Consider the following 27,296-nt stretch of genomic DNA (forward strand, 5'->3'; position numbering starts at 1 on the left):
ACTGGACATGGTTTTAAAACTGCTGGAGCTTGTGGAACTCCTTGAAACAAGGCACCATGCACAGAGGCACCTTACATTCCTCACACATTAACCGAGTGTCTTTGCGTCTTTGTTGCCGTCGTTTTGTTTGTGCACAGACAATGCATCTCTTCTGAGCAAATTTCTTCTTAGTTGAAGGAAGCTGTATTATGAAATGATCACCTTCTCTCCTCAAACGCTTGGGTATATCCTGAGGAATTCGAGGACCATGTTGTATAGCAGATGTTGTTACCTGGTACTTCATTATGAGTTGTCTGACAACAGACAAACAAAATTCACCATACGGTGGTCTGTTGCCAGTCTTTATTTGGTACATATTATATGCATTGAGCATTGAAATGTCCATGAGATGGAAGAAAAGTTTCATGTACCACTTGTAACTCTTACGAACACAGTCAACAAAACCAATCTGCATGTCACACTTGTCAACCAAGCGCATGTTTTGTGTATAATCAATCACTGACACTGGTTTTCGAATACGTTCATTAGTCACTCGATCAACTTTGCCACTGTCTTGCATTTCATTACGGTGAATGGTTGTCAACAATGTGACATCTCGTTTGTCATGCCACCGTAATGCCATGATGTCATTGGCAGTAAACACCTGCACGTCATCACCACGAGCACCTGCGTTGAGCCTGGGCATATGTTTATGATTAGAACGCACTGTGCCACACACATCTGTCTTGTTCACTCGCATGAAATCACTGAGTAATGGGCTTGTGTACCAGTTATCGGTATATAATGTATGCCCCTTACCAAGATAAGGTGCCATCATGTTTCTCACTACGTCACCTGAGATACCCAATAACATCTTGGTATCTTTCAATGTTTTACTACCCGTGTATACAACAATATCCAACACCAGGCCACTGTCACAATCACAGAGTACAAACAGTTTTATACCAAAGCGTTTCCTCTTGCTCGGTATATACTGCTTGAATGACAGTCTACCTTTGAACAAAATCAAAGACTCGTCAATTACAAGATTCTTGAATGGATAAAAGTATATGCTGAACTTTTGTTTGAGATACATGAAAACATTTCTAATCTTGTATAACCTGTCACTTCTGTCAGGCCTGGTTTTGTCAGAGAAGTGCAACATACGTAAGAGTAAGATAAACCTGTTCACTGGTATGATTTCACTGAAGACCGGGGTAGAAATTAGCCGATCTGTGGACCAGTATGCTTTTATATTATGCTTATAGACGTGAGGCATAAGCATTATTGTTGCAAAAAGCAAATACATTTCTGCAACAGTCGTCTCTTTCCACCTGTGTAGTCTTGACTGTGGTGATAAGATCGTATTTGCCATGGTGTACTCAAAATACTTATTACTTTCCCTGACAATAATTTCCATCAATGGCTGGTCAAAGAATAATTCAAAGAATTCCAGTTCATTGGCCGTGGTTCCAAGGGGACAAGTAGGTAGAATTCCACTTTGAGAATCATCAAAGTGGTGAGGCTTGGGAACAACATTGGGATTTTGCTGCCAATCCCACATACGGTTGGCTGGTGGATACTGGACATCATAGGCTGGTTGTGCGGGTGATTTTGGTTGTGGTGGGCTGGTGGCTGGCGCTCCGCTTTGTCCTTGAACTGACAAGTCAGCAGCGTGGGTCCCAGCATGGCCTCGTGAGTCACGCATGGCGGTGCCACTACCATCACCACTAACACCATCCACTGATGCCTGTGGTCTATCCATGCCAAGTGTAGCCACATCATCCTCACTATCACTACCTAAAACTGGTGTTGGGCCACGGGATGTACTCCGGGATGTACTCCGTCCCCTGGGCACAGCATAGGGTACACTACCCGAGTGCATGCGGCGGCGAACATACTGACACTTCACTGGTGAATATGATTCCTCGCTATCACTACTCGATTGATCGTCGAGCGCAATAAAATCACAGTCCACGTCACTATCATCATCATTACTGAAGTCAGAGGCCTGGCCATGCGAAAATATTAGTTTTCTCTTGCGATGAGGAACAACCGACCGTGAGTCACGAGTGCCCACACCAGAGGTAGAAGGTTGAGGATCGTCAGGGTTTTCTGCACTATTATTGATATCCTGGTCATTCTTTTCGGTCACTAATTGATCAAAGCCATAGAATTCATCTTCATTTCCACTTCCATCAGTGTCAGAACTATCAGATAGGAAGAGGAGAGTCCCAATTTTCCGGGGAGTGAGAGCTGACTTGCGACGAGGCATGGTGAACAAGGGTAACTGAGCCGGCGTTCCCACAATGCTATGCGGGCGCCTAGATTTTTTGTTTATGGCGCACACCCACCACGCAGACCCGTTCTCTCACATGTAGGCCTATGAGTGTTTTCGCGCTAAATTTGACGGCGCTAGAATTTTGGCATTGATCTACGGTTTGGACACTCAACGTAAAGCCGTTGATCAACGGGACGGACCCTGAAAGGGTTAAATCCATTACTGCAGGCTCTCTCTTGGAGAGATATCCTCAAGACCTTATTAATATCCCCTTTATTAATACCCGTCTTCCACTTATACACTTCGATCAGGTCTCCCCTCATTCTTCGTCTAACAAGTGAATGTAACTTAAGAGTCTTCAATCTTTCTTCATAAGGAAGATTTCTAATGCTGTGTATTAATTTAATCATTCTACGCTGAATGTTTTCTAACGAATTTATATCCATTCTGTAATATGGAGACCAGAATTGAGCTACATAATCTAGCATAATCTAGGTGACCCAGGATAACCTTACTAATAATGTATCGACTAACACCCAGGTAAAGCTCGAACAAGTTTATAATAATGTATAAAGCTGCAGTATGACCTCTGAACTTCTGTTGCTTACACTTCTTGATATAAATCCCAGTAATCTATTTGCCTTATTACGTACGCTTAGGCACTGCTGTCTTGGTTTAAGGTTGCTGCTCACCATGACCCCCAAGTCCTTTTCGCAATCTGTATGGCTAAGTTCTACATTAACTTATAAGTGCTAGGGTTATGAGCACCTGGAGAATGGGAGATAATCAGGTTGAGTGAAGAAGAGGGTAGCTCTGATTCCTTGGATCAGGAGGCCTTCTTGTGGTTACTGTAACTACTTAAGCAATACAGCAAGTCACATTTGACTCTTTCATTAATGGTATACAGTATTGCACATTTACGGTATTTACCAGAATGGAGGATACCTCTAAAGGCTTTTGAGTTTTCCTACTCTTGCAGCTTTACCACGGACTGGAGTCCACTCCATAGCAGTGACGCTGCTGGTGTATTGCAGTCTGGTCAAGAACTGTCAGTCGATGAATAAGACATGTGCAACACCTTAGTTTCTTTACCAATGAGTTGTTTCACCAGTAAGGATATTCAAAAGTCGCATTTATCGTATTTATCAACTATTTTTTTTTTCCCCAACGAACCGGCTGTATCCTACTGAGGCAGGGTGACCTAAAAAGAAAAATGAAAAGTTTCTCATTTTAAATTTAGTAATAGTCGGTATGTATACCAATAATGTAATGATGCTGTCCATCAGCTGCCGAATGAATTTTTGCAGCTGACTCAGTATATCCATAAGCAGCACTCTATGACCCATGATGGTTTAATGCTTAGTTTTGATTGTAATAATAATATATTCATAAGGATTTTTTACTGCATATACATAAAGGGAGAGTGCTAAAACTAGAGTCTACAGTGCATGGGGAATAGGAGGTAATCAAGAGTGATCCAAAGATGGGGATTATTATAATAATAATCAAGGGGGGGAGCGTTAAACCCATAGGATTATACAGCTCCTGTAGCCCCCACAGGCTTTAATTCAGGGAACTGGAGCACAGATCCAATTCCCTAGATCAAGAGCCCCTCACCAGCATCAAGGGACCTTCCTTGAGGGGCCAAGTTCCACTTGGATAGAGCCTTCCTTCACTGGTATAAAAGCACCCTCTTAAATTCATGTTTTTTATATATTTCATGAGTGGAGCATTAAACCCACAAGGGTCATACAATGCACTTGGGGAATGGGACTTAAATTTGATTCAAGGAAGGGGAGAGCAGCTCCAAATCTTTGCATCAAGAGCTCTTTGCTGACACTAAGGAATGATTAACATTTTCACGAGGAAACACTATACCCTTAAGGGTCATACAGTGCTGGGTAATGGGAAATAGTTGGGATTAACCCTTAAACAATCCAAACGTATATATACGTCCACGTGTGTAGCGCCCCAAATTTTTTGAGAGGAAAAAAATGTTTTTTTAATAGGAAAAAAGAGCATATGGTACCCAGGCATCCCCAATTATTTTAATATGGCGCACAGTGAGTGCGCACACCCATTCTCTCATGTCTAGGTGACTCAGGGTTATCGTGGTAATGTTGAATGAATGACAAAGAAAACATATACGTTTGGGGTGCTACGCACGTGAACGTATAGATACGTTTGGGCTGTTTAAGGGTTAATGTGGAGTTTAGCTCCAATTCCTCATATCAAGAGCTCTTCAGCATCAAAACATGTAGCAAAATGGCCATAGAGAATCTGCATAAAGGGCTAGAAAGTTGAAGACTATTACAAAAGTAGATGCAGTGCTGGTAACCTCAGCAACAACTGTAGCACCAACAGCAGCAGTGGCATCATCAGTCATATTAACAATTACAGCTGTATAGTCCTTGTGGCTTAGCGCTTCTTTTCTGATTATAATAATAATAATTACAGCAGTGTTGGTGACAAACAATGGCAGTATCAGCAGTGGCATCAGCAGCAATGGCAATATTGATTTGTAGCATTAGCATTAGAGGCGGTGCACAAGTGGAAGCCTACCTAAAAAAGTCCAAGCTAAATCACAGGCTATAAGCTGCTGCAAATTTATTCAGAGAAGTGGGAAGGATGGGGAATGGGGAGGTAGGTACCTAGGTTCACTCCAAGGACAGGGAGACAAGCTCCAATTACCCATAAAATAACAAGATGCTTGTTATGCTTGTTATTTTATGGGCACTAAATTTGTCGGGGATCAAACAGAGCTTGGGCAATCAGGTTCAATCCAGGGAAGGAAAGGAAAACTCCAGTTCCTCAGATCAAAGGCCTCTCACTGACACCAAGGCACCTCTCTCAAGAAAGGCATGGCGTTAAAGCCGTTCATTCTGATAAGAAATCCCTACTAAAGGGATACATATTTCTAAAATAGATAATTCCAGTGCCTAAATTTTTGATTTGTTGACCTCATTTTAGTCCTATTTTGCTTCCAAAGGTCAATTATTTTTTTTTTTATCACTGGCCAATTCCCACCAAGGCAGGGGGGCCCGAAAAAGAAAAACTTTCACCATCATTCGCTCCATCACTGTCTTGCCAGAAGGGTGCTTTACACTACAGTTTTTAAACTGCAACATTAACACCCCTCCTTCAGAGTGCAGGCACTGTACTTCCCATCTCCAGGACTCAAGTCCGGCCTGCCGGTTTCCCTGAACCCCTTCATAAATGTTACTTTGCTCACACTCCAACAGCACGTCAAGTATTAAAAACCATTTGTCTCCATTCACTCCTATCAAACACGCTCACGCATGCCTGCTGGAAGTCCAAGCCCCTCGCACACAAAACCTCCTTTACCCCCTCCCTCCAACCTTTCCTAGGCCGACCCCTACCCCGCCTTCCTTTCACTACAGACTGATACACTCTTGAAGTCATTCTGTTTCGCTCCATTATCTCTACATGTCCGAACCACCTCAACAACCCTTCCTCAGCCCTCTGGACAACAGTTTTGGTAATCCCGCACCTCCTCCTAACTTCCAAACTACGAATTCTCTGCATTATATTCACACCACACATTGCCCTCACACATGACATCTCCACTGCCTCCAGCCTTCTCCTCACTGCAACATTCATCACCCATGCTTCACACCCATATAAGAGCGTTGGTAAAACTATACTCTCATACATTCCCCTCTTTGCCTCCAAGGACAAAGTTCTTTGTCTCCACAGACTCCTCATTGCACCACTCACCCTTTTCACCTCATCTTTCATAGACCCATCCGCTGACACGTCCACTCCCAAATGGATGTGATCAGCACAAATACACTTTCTGCACCAACTTATCCCCATTTTTCATTGTCTTGCCAGAGTCCCAAAAAGAATAAAAAGGCATAGTGCCATGACTGGAACAATACACAAATAACCTACACAGAGACAAACTTTTAATGATGTTTCAATCTGACCAGTTTAGCACTTCTTATTGATAATAATATTATTATAATCATGGGGGAAGCGCTAAACCCATAGGATCATACAGCGCATGTGGGGGGGATGGAAGGTATTCAGGCTCAATTCAGGGAACCAGAGCACAGATCCAATTCCTTAGATCAAGAGCCCCTCACCAGCGTCAAAGAGCCTCCCTTGAGGGGATAATAATAATAATAATTCAGTCTGACCTGGACGGTTAACTAGTCAAACAGAAGCACCAAGGAAAGGAAGCTAGGATATATATGAGAAGGGGGCAGCGGCAAGAACGGTGTAACAAGAGTATTAAAGTGGTAATAGAAAAAATGGTGCAGCAGTGATAGAAGTGGCAATAAGAAGGTGGTAGTGGTAGTGAAAAAAGGGGGCAGAGGGGTGGGGCCTTAGTAAAGAGAAAAGAGGAGCACTGCAGGGGAGCTCATGGCCCATGAGGGTATGACCAAATCCCAGTTGGACAAACCCCACAGGACAGAATCCTCCTAGGCAGAAGATTGGAAAGGCTAAGAAAATGTAGGGAAGCATAAAAGGTAAGGAAAGGAGGAGATAAAGATAGGTCAAGTCACAAGTGTTCTGACATTTGGAGCATTTGACAATGTATTGAGAAAGAAAGGCATCTACAAAACCAAGACTAAGATTCATATCGGGAAAGTTGTGAATAAAGGATCCTTCAACAAGATGGTGTCTCTGAAAGCTAGAAGGGTAGACAGTTTTGGCAGAGAATGACCATGATCACTAACATAACAGAAAAGAGCACTGTTAGTGTCAACATGGCTAACACTTCTTTTGTGTTCTGTCAGAAAGAGAGCTGCCAATTTCTCCAAAGTATTGGAGAGGGCAAAAGGAGCAGGAAATGAAGTAGACTCTGGAATCATCAGTAGCAGGAGAAGTGTGAACTAGATTACTATGGCTAAGTGAAAAGTAAGTTTGAGGTCTAAGGAACAGAGGGTACTGTTAAAATTAAGAAAATGGAAATACAGAGAAGGCAATGAATAGATTTCACAGGAGTAAGGAGTCTGGGAAAGAAGAAAGTCCATTTAGCACGTGAGAAGGCAGAGTTTATAAAGTCAGAAGGGTAGCCAATTTGAGAGAACTAATTGCAGAGAGAGGAAATTACAGAGTCAAGAAACTGAGGATCACAAATGTGAAAGCATAGAGAAAGAGAGAAATAAGAACACTTTTTTTGGCAGAGGATGAGTGGTAAGAAATTAGTAAATGCAGATACCACTGTGCATTGGTTTGCAATAAAAATGGATAAAGAAAAGCCTGTCACCAAGCAATGGACATGTACTGTACATCCAAGAAAGGAAGCAAAGAGTTAGATACCCATTCAGCTTTGAACTTGACAGAGAGAGCAGGATTGTTAAGCACATCACGAAAAGGTTGGAAGAAACTAGGCATGTGGTGAAAGAGCAGATATGTACATATCGAAGCCTGAGAGAAGGGCACACTCCAATAGTAGGAAATAAAACAGTTATGCACTATTCCACATAAAGGTTAGCAAAAACAGGGGATAGAGGAGCCCACAGTAACACCAAAGGTTTAGGAATAAAATTTACCTTGAAAAGAAAAAAGTTGGAGTAAAAATATGATCAAGAAAGACATCAAGAAAGACATCACTGGTCTTCACTCTTAAGAAAATTGAGAACGAGAGGGACTCAACATCAAGACTTAGTATCTTACAGGTCAGATGTGATTCAAACATGTTCAATGAAGTCTTGAGTGGCAGAGGTGAGCAGGAGTATAAGTGCCAAGGAAAGAAGTGAGTTTTGGCCAGCCAAGAGTCAAGAAGATAAGAGACAGAACTTCTGGAGGAAATGAGATTCCCAATATTAATTTCTGAAAGTTCCCTTTGAATTTACAACTGCTACTGTACTTTCTTTAGTTTCAATTAGGTTAGGGGAAGGTTTTATAAATCTATAACATTTATATTTAACTACAAATAAAAAATTTAAGAAAAAAAAAGTCTGTGACATATCTTATAATGTGGTATAAACATTCACATATCTGTGTGCATGCATACTGCTTATGGTGTGAGAATGGGTTATCTACACTACAGAGATCCTATCACTTTCTACTCTTAACCTTTTCAGGGTTGGTGCCGTACATGTATGACTTGAGAGCCAGGGTTGGTGCTATACTTAAATGCCAAAATTCTAGTGCCTTCAAATTGAGCGGGAGAAAGCTGGTAGGCCTACATGTGAGAGAATGGGTCTGCATGGTCAGTGTGTGCAGTATAAAAAAAATCCTGCAGCACGCAGTGCATAATGAGAAAAAAAAACTCAGTGTTTTTGGTTTAAAACAGTGACTTTGCAGTGTATTTTCGTATGGTATTTATAGTTGTATTCTCATTTTCTTGTTCTAATTTGATAGAATGGAAAATATATTACAGAATAGAGATGATTTTGATTGGTTTCACAATGAAAAGTACCTTGAAATTGAGTTCAAAGTAGTGGAAGTGTTCGATTTTTGCCAATGTTCAAGAGTAAACAAATCATGCCACGCGTCCAATACACGTCAACTGGTGAGTCTAATATTCTTTAACACGTGCACTGATATTATTTATACCATTTTTACAATAATGCAGTAGTCTGCATAACAGTAAATCATCTATATTTTGAGAATAAAAATTCAAAATGGAAAGCAAGAGTAATATAAGAGGGGCCTGGAAATGTGACTAATGAGCAGAGAAAAATGTTATTTTAGTGTCAGGAATGTCTGTCTTGTTTATTCTGGACCCTATTTTGAAATTGGCATCTTTTGAAATTTGTGTGAAACTGACCAAACTGCCAATTTCTGACCACTTTATTGGGTAATGAAATCGGTAAATGGGTGATTTGTTGTGCTCAATCAATAGAACAAATGGAGTTCTAGCAAAATAGCTATGATTTTAGTCAACTGGAACAATGGAAGTGGCTGAAAATAGGGCTCAAAGTGGGCGAAATCGCTGATGTGTAAATATCGCTAAATTTGCAAGAGCATAATTTCGCAAGTTTTCCATCAAATTTCGTACTTTTGTTGTCATTATCATTGGGAAAAGATTATCTATCATTTCATAAGGAAAAAAAAAATTTTGTTTTTGAAACTTTTTCAACCCTGAGAGTGGGTTAAGGATCGGGGGTCTTAACCCTCTAAGGGTTAAATTAATTTTTCTTCTATGTCCCTTTCTATGTTTAAATAGTTCTGATGTTAATTATTGTACATCCTTGATCTCACATTAGTGATTCATTATACTTTAATGTTTTTGCCTATTTCTTTTATTCGATGATTACTCATAGATTACATCATCCACTGATCTACCACATCCATATAAAGCCTCTGTAATCAACCGAGTTTAATGGATTAATTTTTTTTTACACTTATTTACATTTGGCAGAATTTATTTTCTCTGTTGTTTGAGCATCAAATGTATTTATGCTGGTATCACAGTAATTATATAAAATAAAGAAACTATGGTAACTAATAAAAAAAACTGCATATAAATTCTACCTTCTATCAATAGAATTATCACTTTATATACAGAGTAATGTATACAAAAATGGAAAGGAAAACTAATATTAAAAGAGACGACATTAAATTTCTTATAATACCAATCATTTAAAGTACATGGGAATATTTTAGTACTTCTTTAGTAAACCCCGAGTTGTTACAGCTTCACAAAAAAATTCTATCGTAGCTACTCATAACAGTCATTTTGCATTTGGTTTAAATGAAGTGTTTTGAACATAAATATTTCTGTTAGTATATTTGAAACAGTATTAAAATAAATTTTGGTATACAATATATTGCTCAAAATATTTTACACAGCAATAGTGCAGTTATAAAACTTAGTACAGTACTTATTATTTCTCAAAATTCTTCTCACAAAAATTATAATGGCTTAGAGTTCAAACTTTAAATCATAAACAGTTGTGAGTATTACAAAAATGGTAGTCTGAATTATTTAGATAATTTAGAAGAAAAATATTAACAATTTTTAAATGTCGGTGTTATTTTTTACTAAAAGTACCTAAATATAATCCTTTAAAAAAAAAGTAACAGTCTTTTGGCAAAGAAAATACATGAATCTGTTTCAAAACTTCATCTTAGAAGATATCTCAGATATAGATGAGTTACCATTCTAGTGTCTTAGTCTAGAAGATATCAGTTGTGAGTGTATTCAAGAAAATAATATATTCATATCTACAAGTTTAGCAAATAAATCTTTACCTTAATAACAACATGCTACTTGAACCAGTGAGATGTGACAACAATCATGCTTTATCTTGAATGCATTATAGTTTTATGAATCTATTGTTATTTACATGTTACTAAACTTTGGACTACAGTGCTTGTTATGTGGCACACACAGTAGTGAACATATATAACTTTGGGGAATCCAAAGAAGTGGCAACTTGCAGCTTACACTTGTAGACCTTCATAGCTAGGTCCATCACTTGGTGGCTCTTGTAGTCTGAGTCGAAGATGAGTCAGTGTGTTAGTTAGGTGCCTTGAAATTTGATCTGTTTCTTCAGTCGTCTCCAAGTTTGCAAGATCTTCCTTCACTTTGCTAGTTAGCTGGTTAAGCATTGTCACAGTTACCTGAAATTTGATTTTTTCTTATTATTACACTTTTTTTTTAACACGACAGCCGTGTTATGTTACAAAAAAAGCTCTTATGATATAAAAAGGCTTAAAAACAAGAGAGAGCAGTATATTTTGCCAACAAGCTGAATGGAATGTGAAAAAAAGGGAATTCAAGCTGTACATTTCAGACTTGATATACACACTGTTGGTGCATATAATGCACTGCTTTAAAAATTCTGATTAATAGAAGTGTTACAAAAAACTCGATTTCTAATAAGCTTAGAGATCTCCAGTGAATACTAGAAAGGACTGCCCTTCTAGCATCCAGCCTGTTACTGGGTTTTCGTAACAATTAGTCAGTATCCTTGTCCAATTATCCATTAGAATTCAATAAGAATTAATAGTGCTTCAGGATTACAACTGGTAGGCTACTAACTAGAGAAATTAAAATTTAATAAATTTATTAATAATTGTCTAGGCGTATATCAAATTAAATTAAATCAATACTGTATCAACAAAATAAGAATAATCACTTCTCTCGTGTACAGTATTATTGTGCTGATAGCACATATCACATATTTATGTCTAAAGTACCGTCTGGTACATTAACATTTAATAATACAATATACAAATAAGTTTGTGTGTATGTGTGTAAGTGCTCTAAGTAGTTCGCTGTGTCTCACGACTCGACTAGACTTAAACAAGTGACTGACAAAGTCCTCACATAAACTAACTTCTTGACCACCTGGCAATCAGAACAGTCTGCTTGAACAATAAAACGACTGATAAGCCGAACAGCAATATAACAAGCAAAAGTGACACAGAATCAGGAACAAGGAGATAATATAACGACACTAAGTAGGGACCATAAGAAGATCCTCCACAAAAGTCACAAAACTCCCATACTACTGAATCTAAGTTCAGCATAAGAAAATCCCCGACTGTGATAGTACACAGATACCAGTACAAATTAGGTCAGAAGCTACAGCTCAGGACCTGAGTTGCTCAGAGTGTCTATGCGACACACAACCTCAGTACAACGTCGAAAATCACTAAGTCTATACAATGTTCTGTGAACCGAGTCTCACAGAACCTACAACAATAATGAGACAGAGACAATCTTCCAACAAGGGCCAATAAGGGAGATTTAGGCACTTCTTGTCTGGAATACGTCCAACCACCAAGCGAGTCTAGCCCAGACTGAATACTTCAGGCGAGGTGTGTACACCCCCCCCTCGATCACGTGATAGCTCCGTGGACAGTTGCTGCACAGCAACACCGAAGCCGGCAGGGAAACGAGCAATGAGCGGTAATTACAGTAGTTAGGCAATCAAGACTTGAACTATGAGCACATAATAATAATATATGAAGGTTACATCCTACCTAACAAAAGTAACTAAGTCAAATAATAATATAAAGCAATATATTTACGATTTAGCTATTATCGCAAATATAAGCAATATAAAATTATATGAAAAGGTAATATACATTATATACATATACATAATATACATTGTGACCCATTCAGGGGTTGCAACAAGTAGTAAACAGAATTTTTCCATGAACATATTGCACTTCTAAATACTATATGGCATAAGAGCTTTCTTAATGTTAATTAACTGTGAATGTGTGCTAAAATCATGGTTTAGGGTAAATTCATCAAGAAACTAATACTACTGCAAGCTGGAGGCGTATTACCGGCGAGTGATGATAACTGCAGAGAAGTCCTTTACTAGTATACAATATTTCACATGTACATAACACATGTGAGATTAAACCAATTTAAACAGTGCAGAGGTCAGGTGCATGAATAAGGTGTATCAAGCCTTTGGTGAGGTACAGCACGCAGCCTATATCAGGTGGGCTGGTAGGCTCACCTAACATATACGTATCTCGCAACTGTTATGTACTTGTAAAAATCCATGTGTTTAGCATTGTGCCAAAAAAGAACTCCACTGCAATTAGTCTTTATCACCAAAAAACATACTGTTCAGAGAGAGAGGATTTTCAATATGTAAGTAAATCAGATTGAAGGGAAGGAGTATGGAGGAAATGGATGTATATAGAAATCGGGGGTGGATATATCAGCAGAAAGGTTTACAAAAGACGAGATGACCCATAGAATAGATGAGAGAAAAAAGACGAGTGGTGTGTTGAAGTATCTATTGAAAGAACTTTATCTATGTAGGAAAAAGAGGGAATGTAGCAGAGTATAGTGGTACCAATACTTTTAAATGGATGGGCATGAGGCATTGGTTTTGAACCTTCTTACAAGGAGATGGCAAAGGACAGTGGAGATGTTATACTTGAGAGTAATATGTGGTGAACATGCAAAAAATTTGAAACATAGAATTTAAAAGATGTGGGGTCATCAAGAGTATAATTTGGAAGGATGAGGTGGCTTGGGCATGTAAAGAGGATGGTGAGGGATAAGATGATAAAGAGGGTGTATAAATCTGGGATGGAAAGTAGGATGAGTAGAGATGATCCCAGGAATGGATGGAGAAGGTAAAGGAGGCTTTGAGTGGCAGGGGCTTGAGCACCCAGCGGGTGTGAATGAGCGTGATAAGAATGAGTGGAGACAAGTGGTTTTTAATGGACATGCTGTTGAAATGTGAGTAAGGTAAGTTTTATGAAGGGATTCAGGGAAACCAATTAACTGGATTTGAGTCTTGGAGGGTTGGGGATGTTGCAGTTGGAGGGTAATCTGAACTCTGATGTCAGCACACTTCTAGCTAGACAACGATGAGAACACATTTTTGTTTATGTCTCAAGTTAGTTACTATTATTCATTTATAAAACTTCTGAGAAATTGGTTCAATATCCTATTACTGTACATTAATCTAGATTTGTCTGTTATTAAAAATTTTATGAACATTCATGTTTTTTTTTTCAACAAACCGGCCATATCCCACCAAGAACATTCATGAATATATATTCTAAATACCTAAATCTTACCTGTGAATTTCCTTTCTCATAGAAATAAATGTAGTGATTCAAGAGCTCAACAAAAAGTTGAATCTGTGTAGAAGGATCCATACACTGGTTAGCAATGCGAACAGCTTTCTTTAAGCATTCTAGAACACGTTTCTCATCACGCAGCTGAAAGACCAAAGTTTTTAGTTATTAACACTGGTTGAAAGACCAAAGTTCAAAGTTATTAACACTATCTTTTAACACTGCTGTGCAATATGTAGGAAGATAGAAACATGGAAATCTATTCAGTGTGACATCTTAGACCTAAGCTTTCACCATACATTATGAAGAGCTGTAAATGTTTATTAACTTATCAATAAATAAAGATTAACTGAAAAATGGTATGGTGATACTTAGAAGATGTGGAAAAAGACACTCACACACAGTTCAGGACACATATCAGAGGAAATGTTTCACCACTGACAAAACATTTCCTCTAATAAATGTCCTGAATTGTACACCGTGTCTTTTTCCAAAAGACTTATCTAATTGAGTTACAAGCAGTGACATGCATAATGGAAACTGATAAGCCAATGAGATACAGTGTACACAGAATTGAAATTTAAACAAAAGAACCTTTGTATGCCATGCTGCTGAAAATAATGGATAAGGTAGAATACATCGTTAATAGCAAAAGGTTATAAATTGTACTGATGAATTTACAAGACAAACAAAATACCTCTTCCTTGTTGGTGTGCTGTGATCGCGCTGACCAGAAGAGGTGTGAGCATGTTGTGACTCCCCGTGCCTGATCTGGCTTCTTCAGCAGTTTAGAAGCTGCCAGAGCGCACTGCGTTCTTAAAGGTTCGTGATTTTCTTCACTGAAACATGTTGTCTGCTGGAATGTACCCATTATCAGTGTCATGGCTGCCAGCTGAGCTTTGCTATCACTGATCTCATCTTCATAAAGGGAGAATGCCTGCAAATGAAGTAGTAAAATGCAATATTTCAATAATTAATTATTTTTATTCACTCTTACTATTGTGTATTCATGCTCTCATTTAAAAGTTACTCTCTAACTCTTACTCACTTGCACAAATTTATTTAATAAAATTTAAAATCCAAATAGTGAAATACAGATACAATTTTTTTTTTTTTTTAACTTTTTAACAAGTCGGCCGTCTCCCACCGAGGCAGGGTGACCCAAAAAAGAAAAATCCCCAAAAAGAAAATACTTTCATCATCATTCAACACTTTCACCACACTCACACATTATCACTGTTTTTGCAGAGGTGCTCAGAATACAACAGTTTAGAAGCATACACATATAAAGATACACAACATATCCCTCCAAACTGCCAATATCCCAAACCCCTCCTTTAAAATGCAGGCACTGTACTTCCCATTTCCAGGACTCAAGTCCGACTACATGTATATGAAAATAACCGGTTTCCCTGAATCCCTTCACTAAATATTACCCTGCTCACACTCCAACAGATCGTCAGGTCCCAAATACCATTCGTCTCCATTCACTCCTATCTAACATGCTCACGCACGCTTGCTGGAAGTCCAAGCCCCTTGCCCACAAAACCTCCTTTACCCCCTCTCTCCAACCCTTTCGAGGACGACCCCTACCCCTCCTTCCTTCCCCTATAGATTTATACGCTTTCCATGTCATTCTACTTTGATCCATTCTCTCTAAATGACTAAACCACCTCAACAACCCCTCTTCTGCCCTCTGACTAATACTTTTATTAACTCCACACCTTTTCCTAATTTCCACACTCCAAATTTTCTGCATAATATTTACACCACACATTGCCCTTAAACAGGACATCTCCACTGCCTCCAACCGTCTCCTCGTTGCTGCATTTACCACCCAAGATTCTATAAGAGTGTTGGTACACAGTGGACCCCCGGTTAACGATATAAGAAGTATGTTCAGGTACTAATTTGTTCTCATAAGGAATATTGTGAAGTAGATTAGTCTTTCATACATTACCACTTCTAATTGGTCGCAGCGTTAAGCTCCATAGATAGATAACGTTTTTTGACTCCACATATACCTCAATGCACCACTCACCTTTTTTCCCTCATCAATTCTATGATTAACCTCATCCTTCATAAATCCATCCGCCGACACGTCAACTCCCAAGTATCTGAAAACATTCACTTCTTCCATACTCCTCCTCCCCAATTTGATATCCAATTTTTCTTTATCTAAATCATTTGATACCCTCATTACCTTACTCTTTTCTATGTTCACTTTCAACTTTCTACCTTTACACACATTCCCAAACTCATCCACTAACCTTTGCAATTTTTCTTTAGAATCTCCCATAAGCACAGTATCATCAGCAAAAAGTAACTGTGTCAATTCCCATTTTGAATTTGATTCCCCAAAATTTAATCCCACCCCTCTCCCGAACACCCTAGCATTTCCTCCTTTACAACCCCATCTATAAATATATTAAACAACCATGGTGACATTACACATCCCTGTCTAAGACGTACTTTTACCGGGAAGTAGTCTCCCTCTCTTCTACACACCCTAACCTGAGCCTCACTATCCTCATAAAAACTCTTTACAGCATTTAATAACTTACCACCTATTCCATATACTTGCAACATCTGCCACATTGCTCCTCTATCCACTCTATCATATGCCTTTTCTAAATCCATAAATGCAATAAAAACTTATACACAAATAATACTGTTCACATATATGCTTCAATGTAAACACTTGATCTACACATCCCCTACCCACTCTGAAACCTCCTTGCTCATCCGCAATCCTACATTCTGTCTTACCTCTAATTCTTTCAATTATAACCCTACCATACACTTTTCCTGGTATACTCAGTAAACTTATTCCTCTATAATTTTTACAGTCTCTTTTGTCCCCTTTCCCTTTATATAAAGGGACTATACATGCTCTCCGCCAATCCCTAGGTACCTTCCCCTCTTTCATACATTTATTAAACAAAAGTATCAACCACTCCAACACTATATCCCCCCTGCTTTTAACATTTCTGTCATGATCCCATCAGTTCCAGCTGCTTTACCCCCTTTCATTCTACGTAATGCCTCACGTACCTCCCCCACACTTACATCCTGCTCTTCTTCACTCCTAAAAGATGATATACCTCCCTGACCAGTGCATGAAATTACTGCCTCTCTTTCTTCCTTAACATTTAAAAGTTCTTCAAAATATTCTCGCCATCTACCTAATACCTCCATCTCCCCATCTACTAACTCCCCTACTCTGTTTTTAACTGACAAATCCATACTTTCCCTAGGCTTTCTTAACTTGTTTAACACACTCCAATTTTTTTTTTTTTTTTTTTTTTCAACAAGTCGGCCGTCTCCCACCGAGGCAGGGTGACCCCAAAAAAAAGAAAGAAAATCCCCAAAAAGAAAATACTTTCATCATCATTCAACACTTTCACCACACTCGCACATTATCACTGTTTTTGCAGAGGTGCTCAGAATACAACAGTCTAGAAGCATACACATATAAAGATACACAACATATCCCTCCAAACTGCCAATATTCCAAACCCCTCCTTTAAAGTGCAGGCATTGTACTTCCCATTTCCAGGACTCAATTAAAAGAAAATTAAATCTTGAGAGAAGACAATTGTAATACTGTTTGTTGAAGTCAGCATTTTTAATCTCAGAGTCAGTGAACTGATCTTATAGAATGTCAATAAGACTATGAAGGTTGACTTTGTGAAATAAAAACAAACCCAATTCTTAATGTTTCATAAGAGCCCCTCACACTGTAAATGGAAATTATATACTATATACCTGAGACATAAACTCATAAGCAACTGTCTCGTGGTTTTCAAATTCAATGTTGTCAATGGCAAGAGCCCCTTGCAAGAAAAGTCTGAGTGGCAGCTCTGCATACTCTGCCTTGACAAGTGCTGTGATGGTCTGGTGGCAAAACTGGAAGATCTTGTGAACTTTTTTGCTCCACTTATCATCCTAGTTAAATAAATGAATAAATGTAATATCAACCATACTTAGAGCATTACTGAAATTTGCAATGATGTTAAATTATTCAACAGTACAGACTTTTAAGATTTAAATTATTCAACAGTACAGACTTTTAAGATGTTAAGTCTAACGAAAAAATATACAAAATATTTAAATCCACATAGTTACTGTTCAGCACAGTAGTTCCACACTTAATGTGGTTGTTACACTCCTGACAATCACCATAAAACTTAAAGACATACAATATAAACCATTTAATACATAGAAACGATTTCTGATTACTGGTACATGCACATAACAGCCATATTATAATTTTACTGCAAGAAAACTTTCATGGACTGACAGCCCTTATGGTAATCACTGTACCTCTTCTCTCTCTGTGTGATATTTAAAAGCCAGTTGATAAGCCTGGAACACAAGTGGTGGTAGAGTGTACAACACTCTCTTATTACCACCAGCACCCAGGTGTTTGCGAGCAGTTGTCAAGATTAAATACTGTTGATCACTGCTGGAAGATTTGAAGAAGTGTAGGAACCTGTGGACACAAAAGCAAATTAATCTGATTTTACTATTCTTTGATAAACATTCTTCAAGTGAGGTATTATAACTCAGTATGTAAATGCTTTTTTTATATACAAGAGATGATGCAATTTATATTAAAACAACTCATAATTTTAAAGTTTCAATACTATAATCATAAGTTTTTTCTTCAGCTAGTAATTCATATCCTTCATGTCTTATTCCTAAAAGCTTCTCTTGTCTTATTCCTAGAAACTCCTCTTCATGTCTTATTCCTAGAAACTCCTCTTCATGTCTTATTCCTAAAAACTTCTCTTCATGTCTTATTCCTAGAAACTCCTCTTCATGTCTTATTCCTAGAAACTCCTCTTCATGTCTTATTCCTAAAAACTCCTCTTCATGTCTTATTCCTAGAAACTCCTCTTCATGTCTTATTCCTAAAAACTTCTCTTCATGTCTTATTCCTAGAAACTCCTCTTCATGTCTTATTCCTAGAAACTCCTCTTCATGTCTTATTCCTAAAAACTCCTCTTCATGTCTTATTCCTAAAAACTCCTCTTCATGTCTTATTCCTAGAAACTCCTCTTCATGTCTTATTCCTAAAAACTTCTCTTCTTGTCTTATTCCTAGAAACTCTCTTCATGTCTTATTCCTAGAAACTCCTCTTCATGTCTTATTCCTAAAAACTCCTCTTCATGTCTTATTCCTAAAAACTTCTCTTCATGTCTTATTCCTAAAAACTTCTCTTCTTGTCTTATTCCCAGAAACTCCTCTTCATGTCTTATTCCTAGAAATTCCTCTTCACTAAAAAAATTCCTATGTAAATATTAAGGTAAAAATATTTAGCATTTATACATTATTTATTTTTTTTTTTTTCATTATCACACCGGCCGATTCCCACCAAGGCAGGGTGGCCCGAAAAAGAAAAACTTTCACCATCATTCACTCCATCACTGTCTTGCCAGAAGGGTGCTTTACACTACAGTTTTTAAACTGCAACATTAACACCCCTCCTTCAGAGTGCAGGCACTGTACTTCCCATCTCCAGGACTCAAGTCCGGCCTGCCGGTTTCCCTGAATCCCTTCATAAATGTTACTTTGCTCACACTCCAACAGCACGTCAAGTATTAAAAACCATTTGTCTCCATTCACTCCTATCAAACACGCTCACGCATGCCTGCTGGAAGTCCAAGCCCCTCGCACACAAAACCTCCTTTACCCCCTCCCTCCAACCCTTCCTAGGCCGACCCCTACCCCGCCTTCCTTCCACTACAGACTGATACACTCTTGAAGTCATTCTGTTTCGCTCCATTCTCGCTACATGTCCGAACCACCTCAACAACCCTTCCTCAGCCCTCTGGACAACAGTTTTGGTAATCCCGCACCTCCTCCTAACTTCCAAACTACGAATTCTCTGCATTATATTCACACCACACATTGCCCTCAGACATGACATCTCCACTGCCTCCAGCCTTCTCCTCGCTGCAACATTCATCACCCACGCTTCACACCCATATAAGAGCGGTGGTAAAACTATACTCTCATACATTCCCCTCTTTGCCTCCAAGGACAAAGTTCTTTGTCTCCACAGACTCCTAAGTGCACCACTCACTCTTTTTCCCTCATCAATTCTATGATTCACCTCATCTTTCATAGACCCATCCGTTTATTTATTATCCCATATAGTATTCCATTCAGTTCTTTTCCTTTTACAATTTAGGTAGCCAAGGCATTTCACTAATTCTGTCTTGTCTAGATTAATGTTCTCTCTTTCTTGCCTATTCTGTAAGTTGTTAGAACCCTAGTACATTTAACCCTCTGCTTTTTTTTATATAAAGGCAACTGCCACTATATATATAGAATAATAATATGTCACATATTAACACTTTTTTTTTTTAACTTAAGTTTATTAATGTTAGGGAGTGCTACACTTAAAACTAGAAATCTAAAATTTTATTTGAACACTATTGTAATGGAAAAAATTCATAGCATAGGAATTAGATGATGTGAGGTAAAGAAAAGTATTATTAAGAAGGCAGAGGAGAGAACATTGAGGTGGCTTGGGCATTTAGAGAGGATGGAGAAGAAAGTGATGATCAAGAGGAGGTTATAAATCAGTGGTGGAAAGGAGGAGTTGTAGGGTGGATGTGAAGGAGGCCCTAAGTGAGACACATATGCAACAGTCAGGCAACTTTATTCTGAAACGTTTCGCCTACACTGTGTAGGTGAAACGTTTCGGAATAAAGTTGCCTGACTGTTACATATGTGTCTTACCTAACAACCTGTCGGTATTGTATACCATTTTGATGTTCAGGCCCTAAGTGGTAAGGGCATGAGCATCCAGTGTGTTAGATTGGAGTGAATGATTTTAAGGATTTGATGTGCTGTTTTAGTCTGAAGAAGTAACATTTATGAAGAGATTAAAGGAAACTAGTTAACCCTTTCAGGGTCCAGAGGCCAAATTTCAAAGTGCGCACCAGGGTCCAAGAATTTAAAAAAAAAAAAATGTTGTTATTTTTTCTTATGAAATGGTAGAGAATCTTTTTCTGAAAGGTAATAAAACAAAAAGTACGAAATTTGATGGAAAAATTGACGAAATTATGCTCTCGCGAATTTTGATGTGTCAGCGATATTTATGAATCAGCGATTTTGCCGACTTTGACTCCCATTTTAGGCCAATTACATTATTCCAGTCGACCAAATTCTTAGCTATTTCACTAGTATTACTTCTATTCTATCGATTGAGCACAAGAAATTGCCAAGTCAACTGTTTCAACTACAAAATAAAGTGATCGGAAATTGGTAATTTGGCCAATTTAACACAAAGTTCAAAATATTCGTTTCAAAATAGGGTCCAGAATAAACAATGTGGGTATTCCTGGCACTAAACTAACATTTCCTCTGTTCATTAGTTATGTTTTGAGGCTTTACAAATGAATTCCATTTTGATTTTTTATTCACATAATGAATTTTTATTCAAACCAAAAAATAGAAGATTTACTGTTATGCAATACTGTAATAATTGTATAAATATCATCACCACATTTGTGAATGTATATTAGGCCCACCAGCTGGTGTGTATTTGACGTGTGAGGTCGTTTGTTTACTCTTGAACATCGGAAAAATTTAACATTTCCGCTACATTGAGCTCAGTTTCAAGCCATTTCCAGTGCTAAAACCAATCGAAATCATCCATATTTCTGTAATATACCTTGCATTCTATCAAATGAGACCAAGAAATTGCAAATACAACTATAAAAAAGATACGAAAAAACACTGCAAAGTCGCTGTTTTAATAAAAAATCACGGTCTCAGTTTTTTTCTCTCATTATATACTGTGTGCTGCAGGATTTGTTTTATGTGGTGCACACATACCACATAGATGTATTCTCTCATATCTAGGCCCAAATTTATCACTCACAGCTTATCAGAGTGAGCTGAGCTCATGGCGTAGATCTACAGTTTGGACCCTGAACGTAAAGCCGTAGATCTACGGCACGGTCCCTGAAAGGGTTAAATGAACATAAGTTTATAAGGAGTTTATAGGAATAAGACATGAAGAAGTGCCAGCTTTCTGAAGGAGGGGGTGGGGATATTACAGCTCACATGGTCACTTGAATTGTGATGTCTACGTACTTCTGGCAAAACAACTATTAAATGAATGACAGTGAATATTTCCTTTTATGTATCCTATCTTGGTAGGAGATGGCAGGTGTGGTTACAAAATATACAACAGAAGAGGAATAATAAAAGTGACACAGAGAGAGGCTGAAAATTAGAGATGGACCATGGGTGAGACGAGTGTTCACAATTCTCAGTCTACAAAGAATCGGCTTATAGTGACTATCCCTTGATTAAGAAGCCGCAACCAATTAAAAAAAAAAAAAAAAAGTCTTAATTAATTAAGCATGTTTCTCAAGCTCACATACATTTACTTGTCTTCTCACCTCTCTCTCATCTCAAATACACAATGAAAATTACAGAGTAAACTATCACAAAGTGGTAGTATGCTCCAAAAAATTACCCAAGTACTGTACTGCTTTACAAAGATCACTTTCAAATTTAACTAAAAAAGGAGTGTTCTTACCTGGCTAACAATCCCTGTTCTTCGGCTAAATCTTCTGGATCTGGCTCTACCAGGGGTTGATCTGGCTGGTCACAAATCAATGATGCAACCATGGACAGCACTGCGTCAACCTAGAATTCAAATAAAACAAATAGTATTAGCAAAAATACTAGTACATATTTTATCTTCAAGAATACAATTCTATCATGAATTGAAATAATATGATAATTTGTGCAAATGATCATTGTAACCTTCTGTACAATGAACTTACACTTTTTTTTTTCAACAAGTTGGCCGTCTCCCACCGAGGCAGGGTGATCCAAAAAAGAAAGAAAATCCCCAAAAAGAAAATACTTTCATCATCATCATTCAACACTTTCACATCACTCACACATAATCACTGTTTTTGCATAGGCACTCAGAATACAACAGTTTAGAAGCATATACAGTGGACCCCCGGTTAACGATATTTTTTCACTCCAGAAGTATGTTCAGGTGCCAGTACTGACCGAATTTGTTCCCATAAGGAATATTGTGAAGTAGATTAGTCCATTTCAGACCCCCAAACATACACGTACAAACGCACTTACATAAATACACTTACATAATTGGTCGCATTCGGAGGTAATCGTTATGCGGGGGTCCACTGTATGTATAAAGATACACAAACATATCCTTCCAAACTGCCAATATCCCAAACCCTTCCTTTAAAGTGCAGGCATTGTACTTCCCATTTTCAGGACTCAAGTCCGGCTATATAAAAATAACCGGTTTCCCTGAATCCCTTCACTAAATATTATCCTGCTCACACTCCAACAGCTCGTCAGGTCCCAAATACCATTCATCTCCATTCACTCCTAACACGCTCACACACGCTTGCTGTAAGTCCAAGCCCTTCGCCCACAAAACCTCTTTTACTCCCTCCCTCCAACCTTTTCGAGGATGACCCCTACCCCGCCTTCCTTCCCCTACAGATTTATACGCTCTCCATGTCATTCTACTTTGATCCATTCTCTCTAAATGACCAAACCACCTCAACAACCCCTCTTCAGCCCTCTGACTAATACTTTTATTAACTCCACACCTTCTCCTAATTTCTACACTCCAGATTTTCTACATAATATTCACACCACACATTACCCTTAGACAGGACATCTCCACTGCCTCTGCACGGCAGCATTTACAATCCAAGCTTCACACCCATATAAGAGTGTTGGTATTACATACTATACTTTCATACATTCCCTTCTTTGCCTCCATAACATTTTTTGTCTCCACATATACCTCAATGCATCAAATCACCTTTTTTCCTTCATCAATTCTATGATTAACCTCATCCTTCATAAATCCATCAGCTGACACATCAACTCCCAAGTATCTGAAAACATTCACTTCTTCCATACTCCTCCTCCCCAATTTGATATCCAATTTTTCTTTATCTAAATCATTTGATACTCTCATCACCTTACTCTTTTCTATGTTTACTTTCAACTTTCTACCTTTACACACACTCCCAAACTCATCTACTAACCTTTACAATTTTTCTTTAGAATCTCCCATTAGCACAATATCATCAGCAAAAAGTAACTGTGTCAATTCCCATTTTGTATTTGATTCCCCATAATTTAATCCCACCCCTCTCCTGAACACCCTAGCATTTTACAACCCCATCTATAAATATATTAAACAACCATGGTGACATTACACATCCCTGTCTAAGATGTACTTTTACCGGGAAGTATTCTCCCTCTCTTCTACACACCCTAACCTGAGCCTCACTATCCTCATAAAAACTCTTTACAGCATTAGTAACTTATCACCTATTCTATATACAGTGGACCCCCGGATAACGATCAGCTCCCAACTCGACCAATTATGTAAGTATTTTTGTAAGTGCTTTTGTAGGTGTATTTTTAGGGGTCTGAAATGGACTAATCTAATTCACAATATTTCTTATGGGAACAAATTCGGTCTATAACGGCACTCAAACAAACTTCTGGATTGAAATAATATCGTTATGCGGGGGTCCACTGTACTTGTAACATCTGTCACACTGCTCCCCTATCCACTCTATTGCATGCCTTTTCTAAATCCATAAATGCAATAAAAACTTCCCTACCTTTATCTAAATACTGTTCACATATATGCTTCAAGGTAAACATTTGATCTACACAGCCCCTACCCCCACTAAAACCTCCTTGCTCATCTGCAATCCTACATTCTGTCTTACCTCTAATTCTTTCAATAATAACCCTACCGTACACTTTTCCTGGTATACTCAATAAAGTTATTCCTCTATAATTTTTACAATCTCTTTTGTCCCCCTTCCCTTTATATAAAGGGACTATACATGCTCTGCCAATCCCTAGGTACCTTCCCCTCTTTCATACATTTATTGAACAAAAATACCAACCACTCCAACACTATATCCCCCCCTGCTTTTAATATTTCTGTCATGATCCCATCAGTTCCAGCTGCTTTACCCTCTTTCATTCTACGTAATGCCTCACGCACCTCCCCCACACTCACATCCTACTCTTCTTCACTCCTAAAAGATGGTGTACCTCCCTGGCCAGTGCATGAAATTACCTCCTCCCTTTCTTCATCGACATTTAAAAGTTCCTCAAAATATTCTCGCCATCTACCCAATACCTCCGTCTCCCCATCTACTAACTCCCCTACTCTGTTTTTAACTGACATATCCATTTATTCCCTGGGCTTTCTTAACATGTTTAACTCGCTCCAAAATTTTTTCTTATTTTCACAATTTTCTTATTTTACACAATTTGCAATATTTTAAATACTGTACATAAATATGTTTTACACATGAATGTACAAGATTACTTATTTTGCATATGGTCCAGACATATTTTTAATATTTTAGGATATAAATATTTTAGTCAATTTCGAACACCATTATCATTTCCTACTTTCACAGGGTGAGGAAGCACATAGAAGATTTAAAAAAAAAATGATAAAAATGGCTAAATATATACAGTGATACTCAACCTTAACCACTGTAATATCTTCCAAATTCAGTTGTTGTAGAAGTAGTGGTAAGCTCTATTATAACTGTATGGAGGAAATAACAAGGCCTAACCTAACCCTAATGCAGTCAAGTCAATAACAGCCAAAATGCTTAGATACATATGTAGCATTTACCAAACTGAAGTCAGTGTAATAACTTCATACACAGTAAGTAAGTAAGTTTATTCAGTTATACACAAATACAATTACATAGATTATCATACATAGCAGCATATGTGTAGAGAACCTAGGATAACCAAAAAATGTCAGACAAAGTGACTTATTTCCACTGGGGGTCCTTTAAAATTCCACTAGCGTCACAAGGTTAGCGACCAGCACATTACCGGTCCAGCATGTGCCAGTGATGCAGTGTTCACCACTTTTGTGCCATAATTTTTTTTTTTTAAGTGTAATACTGTACATTACTACTGCTAATAATATCAATATATTAATGGCACACAATGCCACCCCTGCTTCGGTGGGATATGGCCAGTTTGTTGAAAAAAGAATACCAATAAACTGATGAATAACACATGTACAACACTTGGGTATCTTTACTGCCAACACTCTTCAAGGTTAAGGGACTAAACACCTCAAAATTACCTCTCCACTCCTTCCACTGTCTCCAGTACAAAAATCGCCTTGGTATTCAACTGAAGATACCTATTCTGCACGCAAAATGTGTCAGCAATAATGACACTTAAGTGTAATACATTTTTTTCATTTTTTAACACAGGCCATCTTCTGCTGAGGTAGAGTAACCCAAAAAAGTTGAACCTCTTTCACTGTCACTCATTCAACCATTGTTTTTCCATAAGTATGGTGACATCAGAGTTCAAATAATCCTCTGAACTGCAACATCCTCTACCCTTCTTCAGAGTGCAGGCACTACACTTCCCACCTTCAGACTCAAGTCCGGCTAACCAGTTTCTCTGAATCCCTTTACATCACCTTGCTTAAACTCTTAACACGTCAAATCATAAAAACCCAATTGCCTCCACTTACTATCTAACATGCTCACAGAAGCATGTTGGATAACCAACTCTTAGTACTTAAAACTTTAATTCAAAAGATATGTTTGACAGAGTGTTTGACCATCAAGTGTCAGACATTGTTGCTCAAATCATGCAATTAATAGCTATAGCAATGGCCATTACCTTCATGGCATTGTGAAAGTGGTCACACTGATATTAATTTAATCTAGAAAAAAATATGTGAAAGCATGATGAAAAGAGCAAAAGTTCAAACTACCATACAAGTAGAGCACTTACCATGGGGTCAAATGCCACCCATTCTGTAAATTGTTTGCAGTCGTGTTATTACGATTTTATGAGTCCACTTTTCTGTCTGTTGTTCTGCTCTTTATGAACTTAAAAACTATTATGTTTTTTAACCTCTATGTCCTTACTAAGATGACTGGAAAACAATACACAAAAGGGGCAAGACAAACCTGTTCTTGTGTTGGTACGTAAGTTTCATTTTCAACTGCATTTGTAACCAGGTAAGTGCTGAGGATCTTGCGGCCACTGTAATCTAAGAGACTAAGTAGAGGAGTGTAGTACTGCAGCTGAAGGACTGTCAGCAGGTTGTTGTAGTTGTCAGCAGGAAGACGAAGCAGGCGACTCAGCTCCTTGCCCAGGGCTGCACCTGAGTGAATTCTATTAAAGAAAGAAGTTCTAAAATATGTTTCAATATTCGTAGTCTGCAGCATAATTATAATATTGTTAACACTTGCAAAGGTAATAATATATTAACAGACAATCTATGGTCATATGTTACTATGTTAATATCCTCCACGAATTACACTTGGAACAGGTTTTGCTTGATGTCCTGATACCTAAATGGTTATACACCATAAATAATTTTGTAACACTAATTAGCTGAAGTTAATCATAAAATAACATATAAAAAAATAAACACACACATACACACTATTTTTTTTTAACAGACCAGCCATCTCCCACCGAGGCAGGG

At 38.1% G+C, this 27,296-nt stretch overlaps 1 protein-coding gene across 1 annotated transcript in view; it reads right to left on the reverse strand.

The window, feature by feature from the left end:
• Positions 1-9,706: 9,706 nt before the first annotated feature.
• Positions 9,707-27,296, reverse strand: part of LOC128704440 (vacuolar protein sorting-associated protein 35-like) — a 38,543-nt gene continuing 20,953 nt past the window's right edge. The window contains exons 2-8 of the mRNA XM_070102954.1: positions 26,773-26,980; positions 22,317-22,426; positions 18,077-18,245; positions 17,519-17,698; positions 14,448-14,687; positions 13,751-13,894; positions 9,707-10,807 (exon numbers count right to left, since the gene is read on the reverse strand). Of these exons, the coding sequence (XP_069959055.1) occupies positions 10,628-10,807; positions 13,751-13,894; positions 14,448-14,687; positions 17,519-17,698; positions 18,077-18,245; positions 22,317-22,426; positions 26,773-26,980 (1,231 nt within the window). The 3' untranslated portion in view covers positions 9,707-10,627. The remainder of the gene's footprint in view (positions 10,808-13,750; positions 13,895-14,447; positions 14,688-17,518; positions 17,699-18,076; positions 18,246-22,316; positions 22,427-26,772; positions 26,981-27,296) is intronic.

This window comes from Cherax quadricarinatus, chromosome 84, assembly GCF_038502225.1.
Source record: "Cherax quadricarinatus isolate ZL_2023a chromosome 84, ASM3850222v1, whole genome shotgun sequence".
NCBI lineage: Eukaryota > Metazoa > Arthropoda > Malacostraca > Decapoda > Parastacidae > Cherax > Cherax quadricarinatus.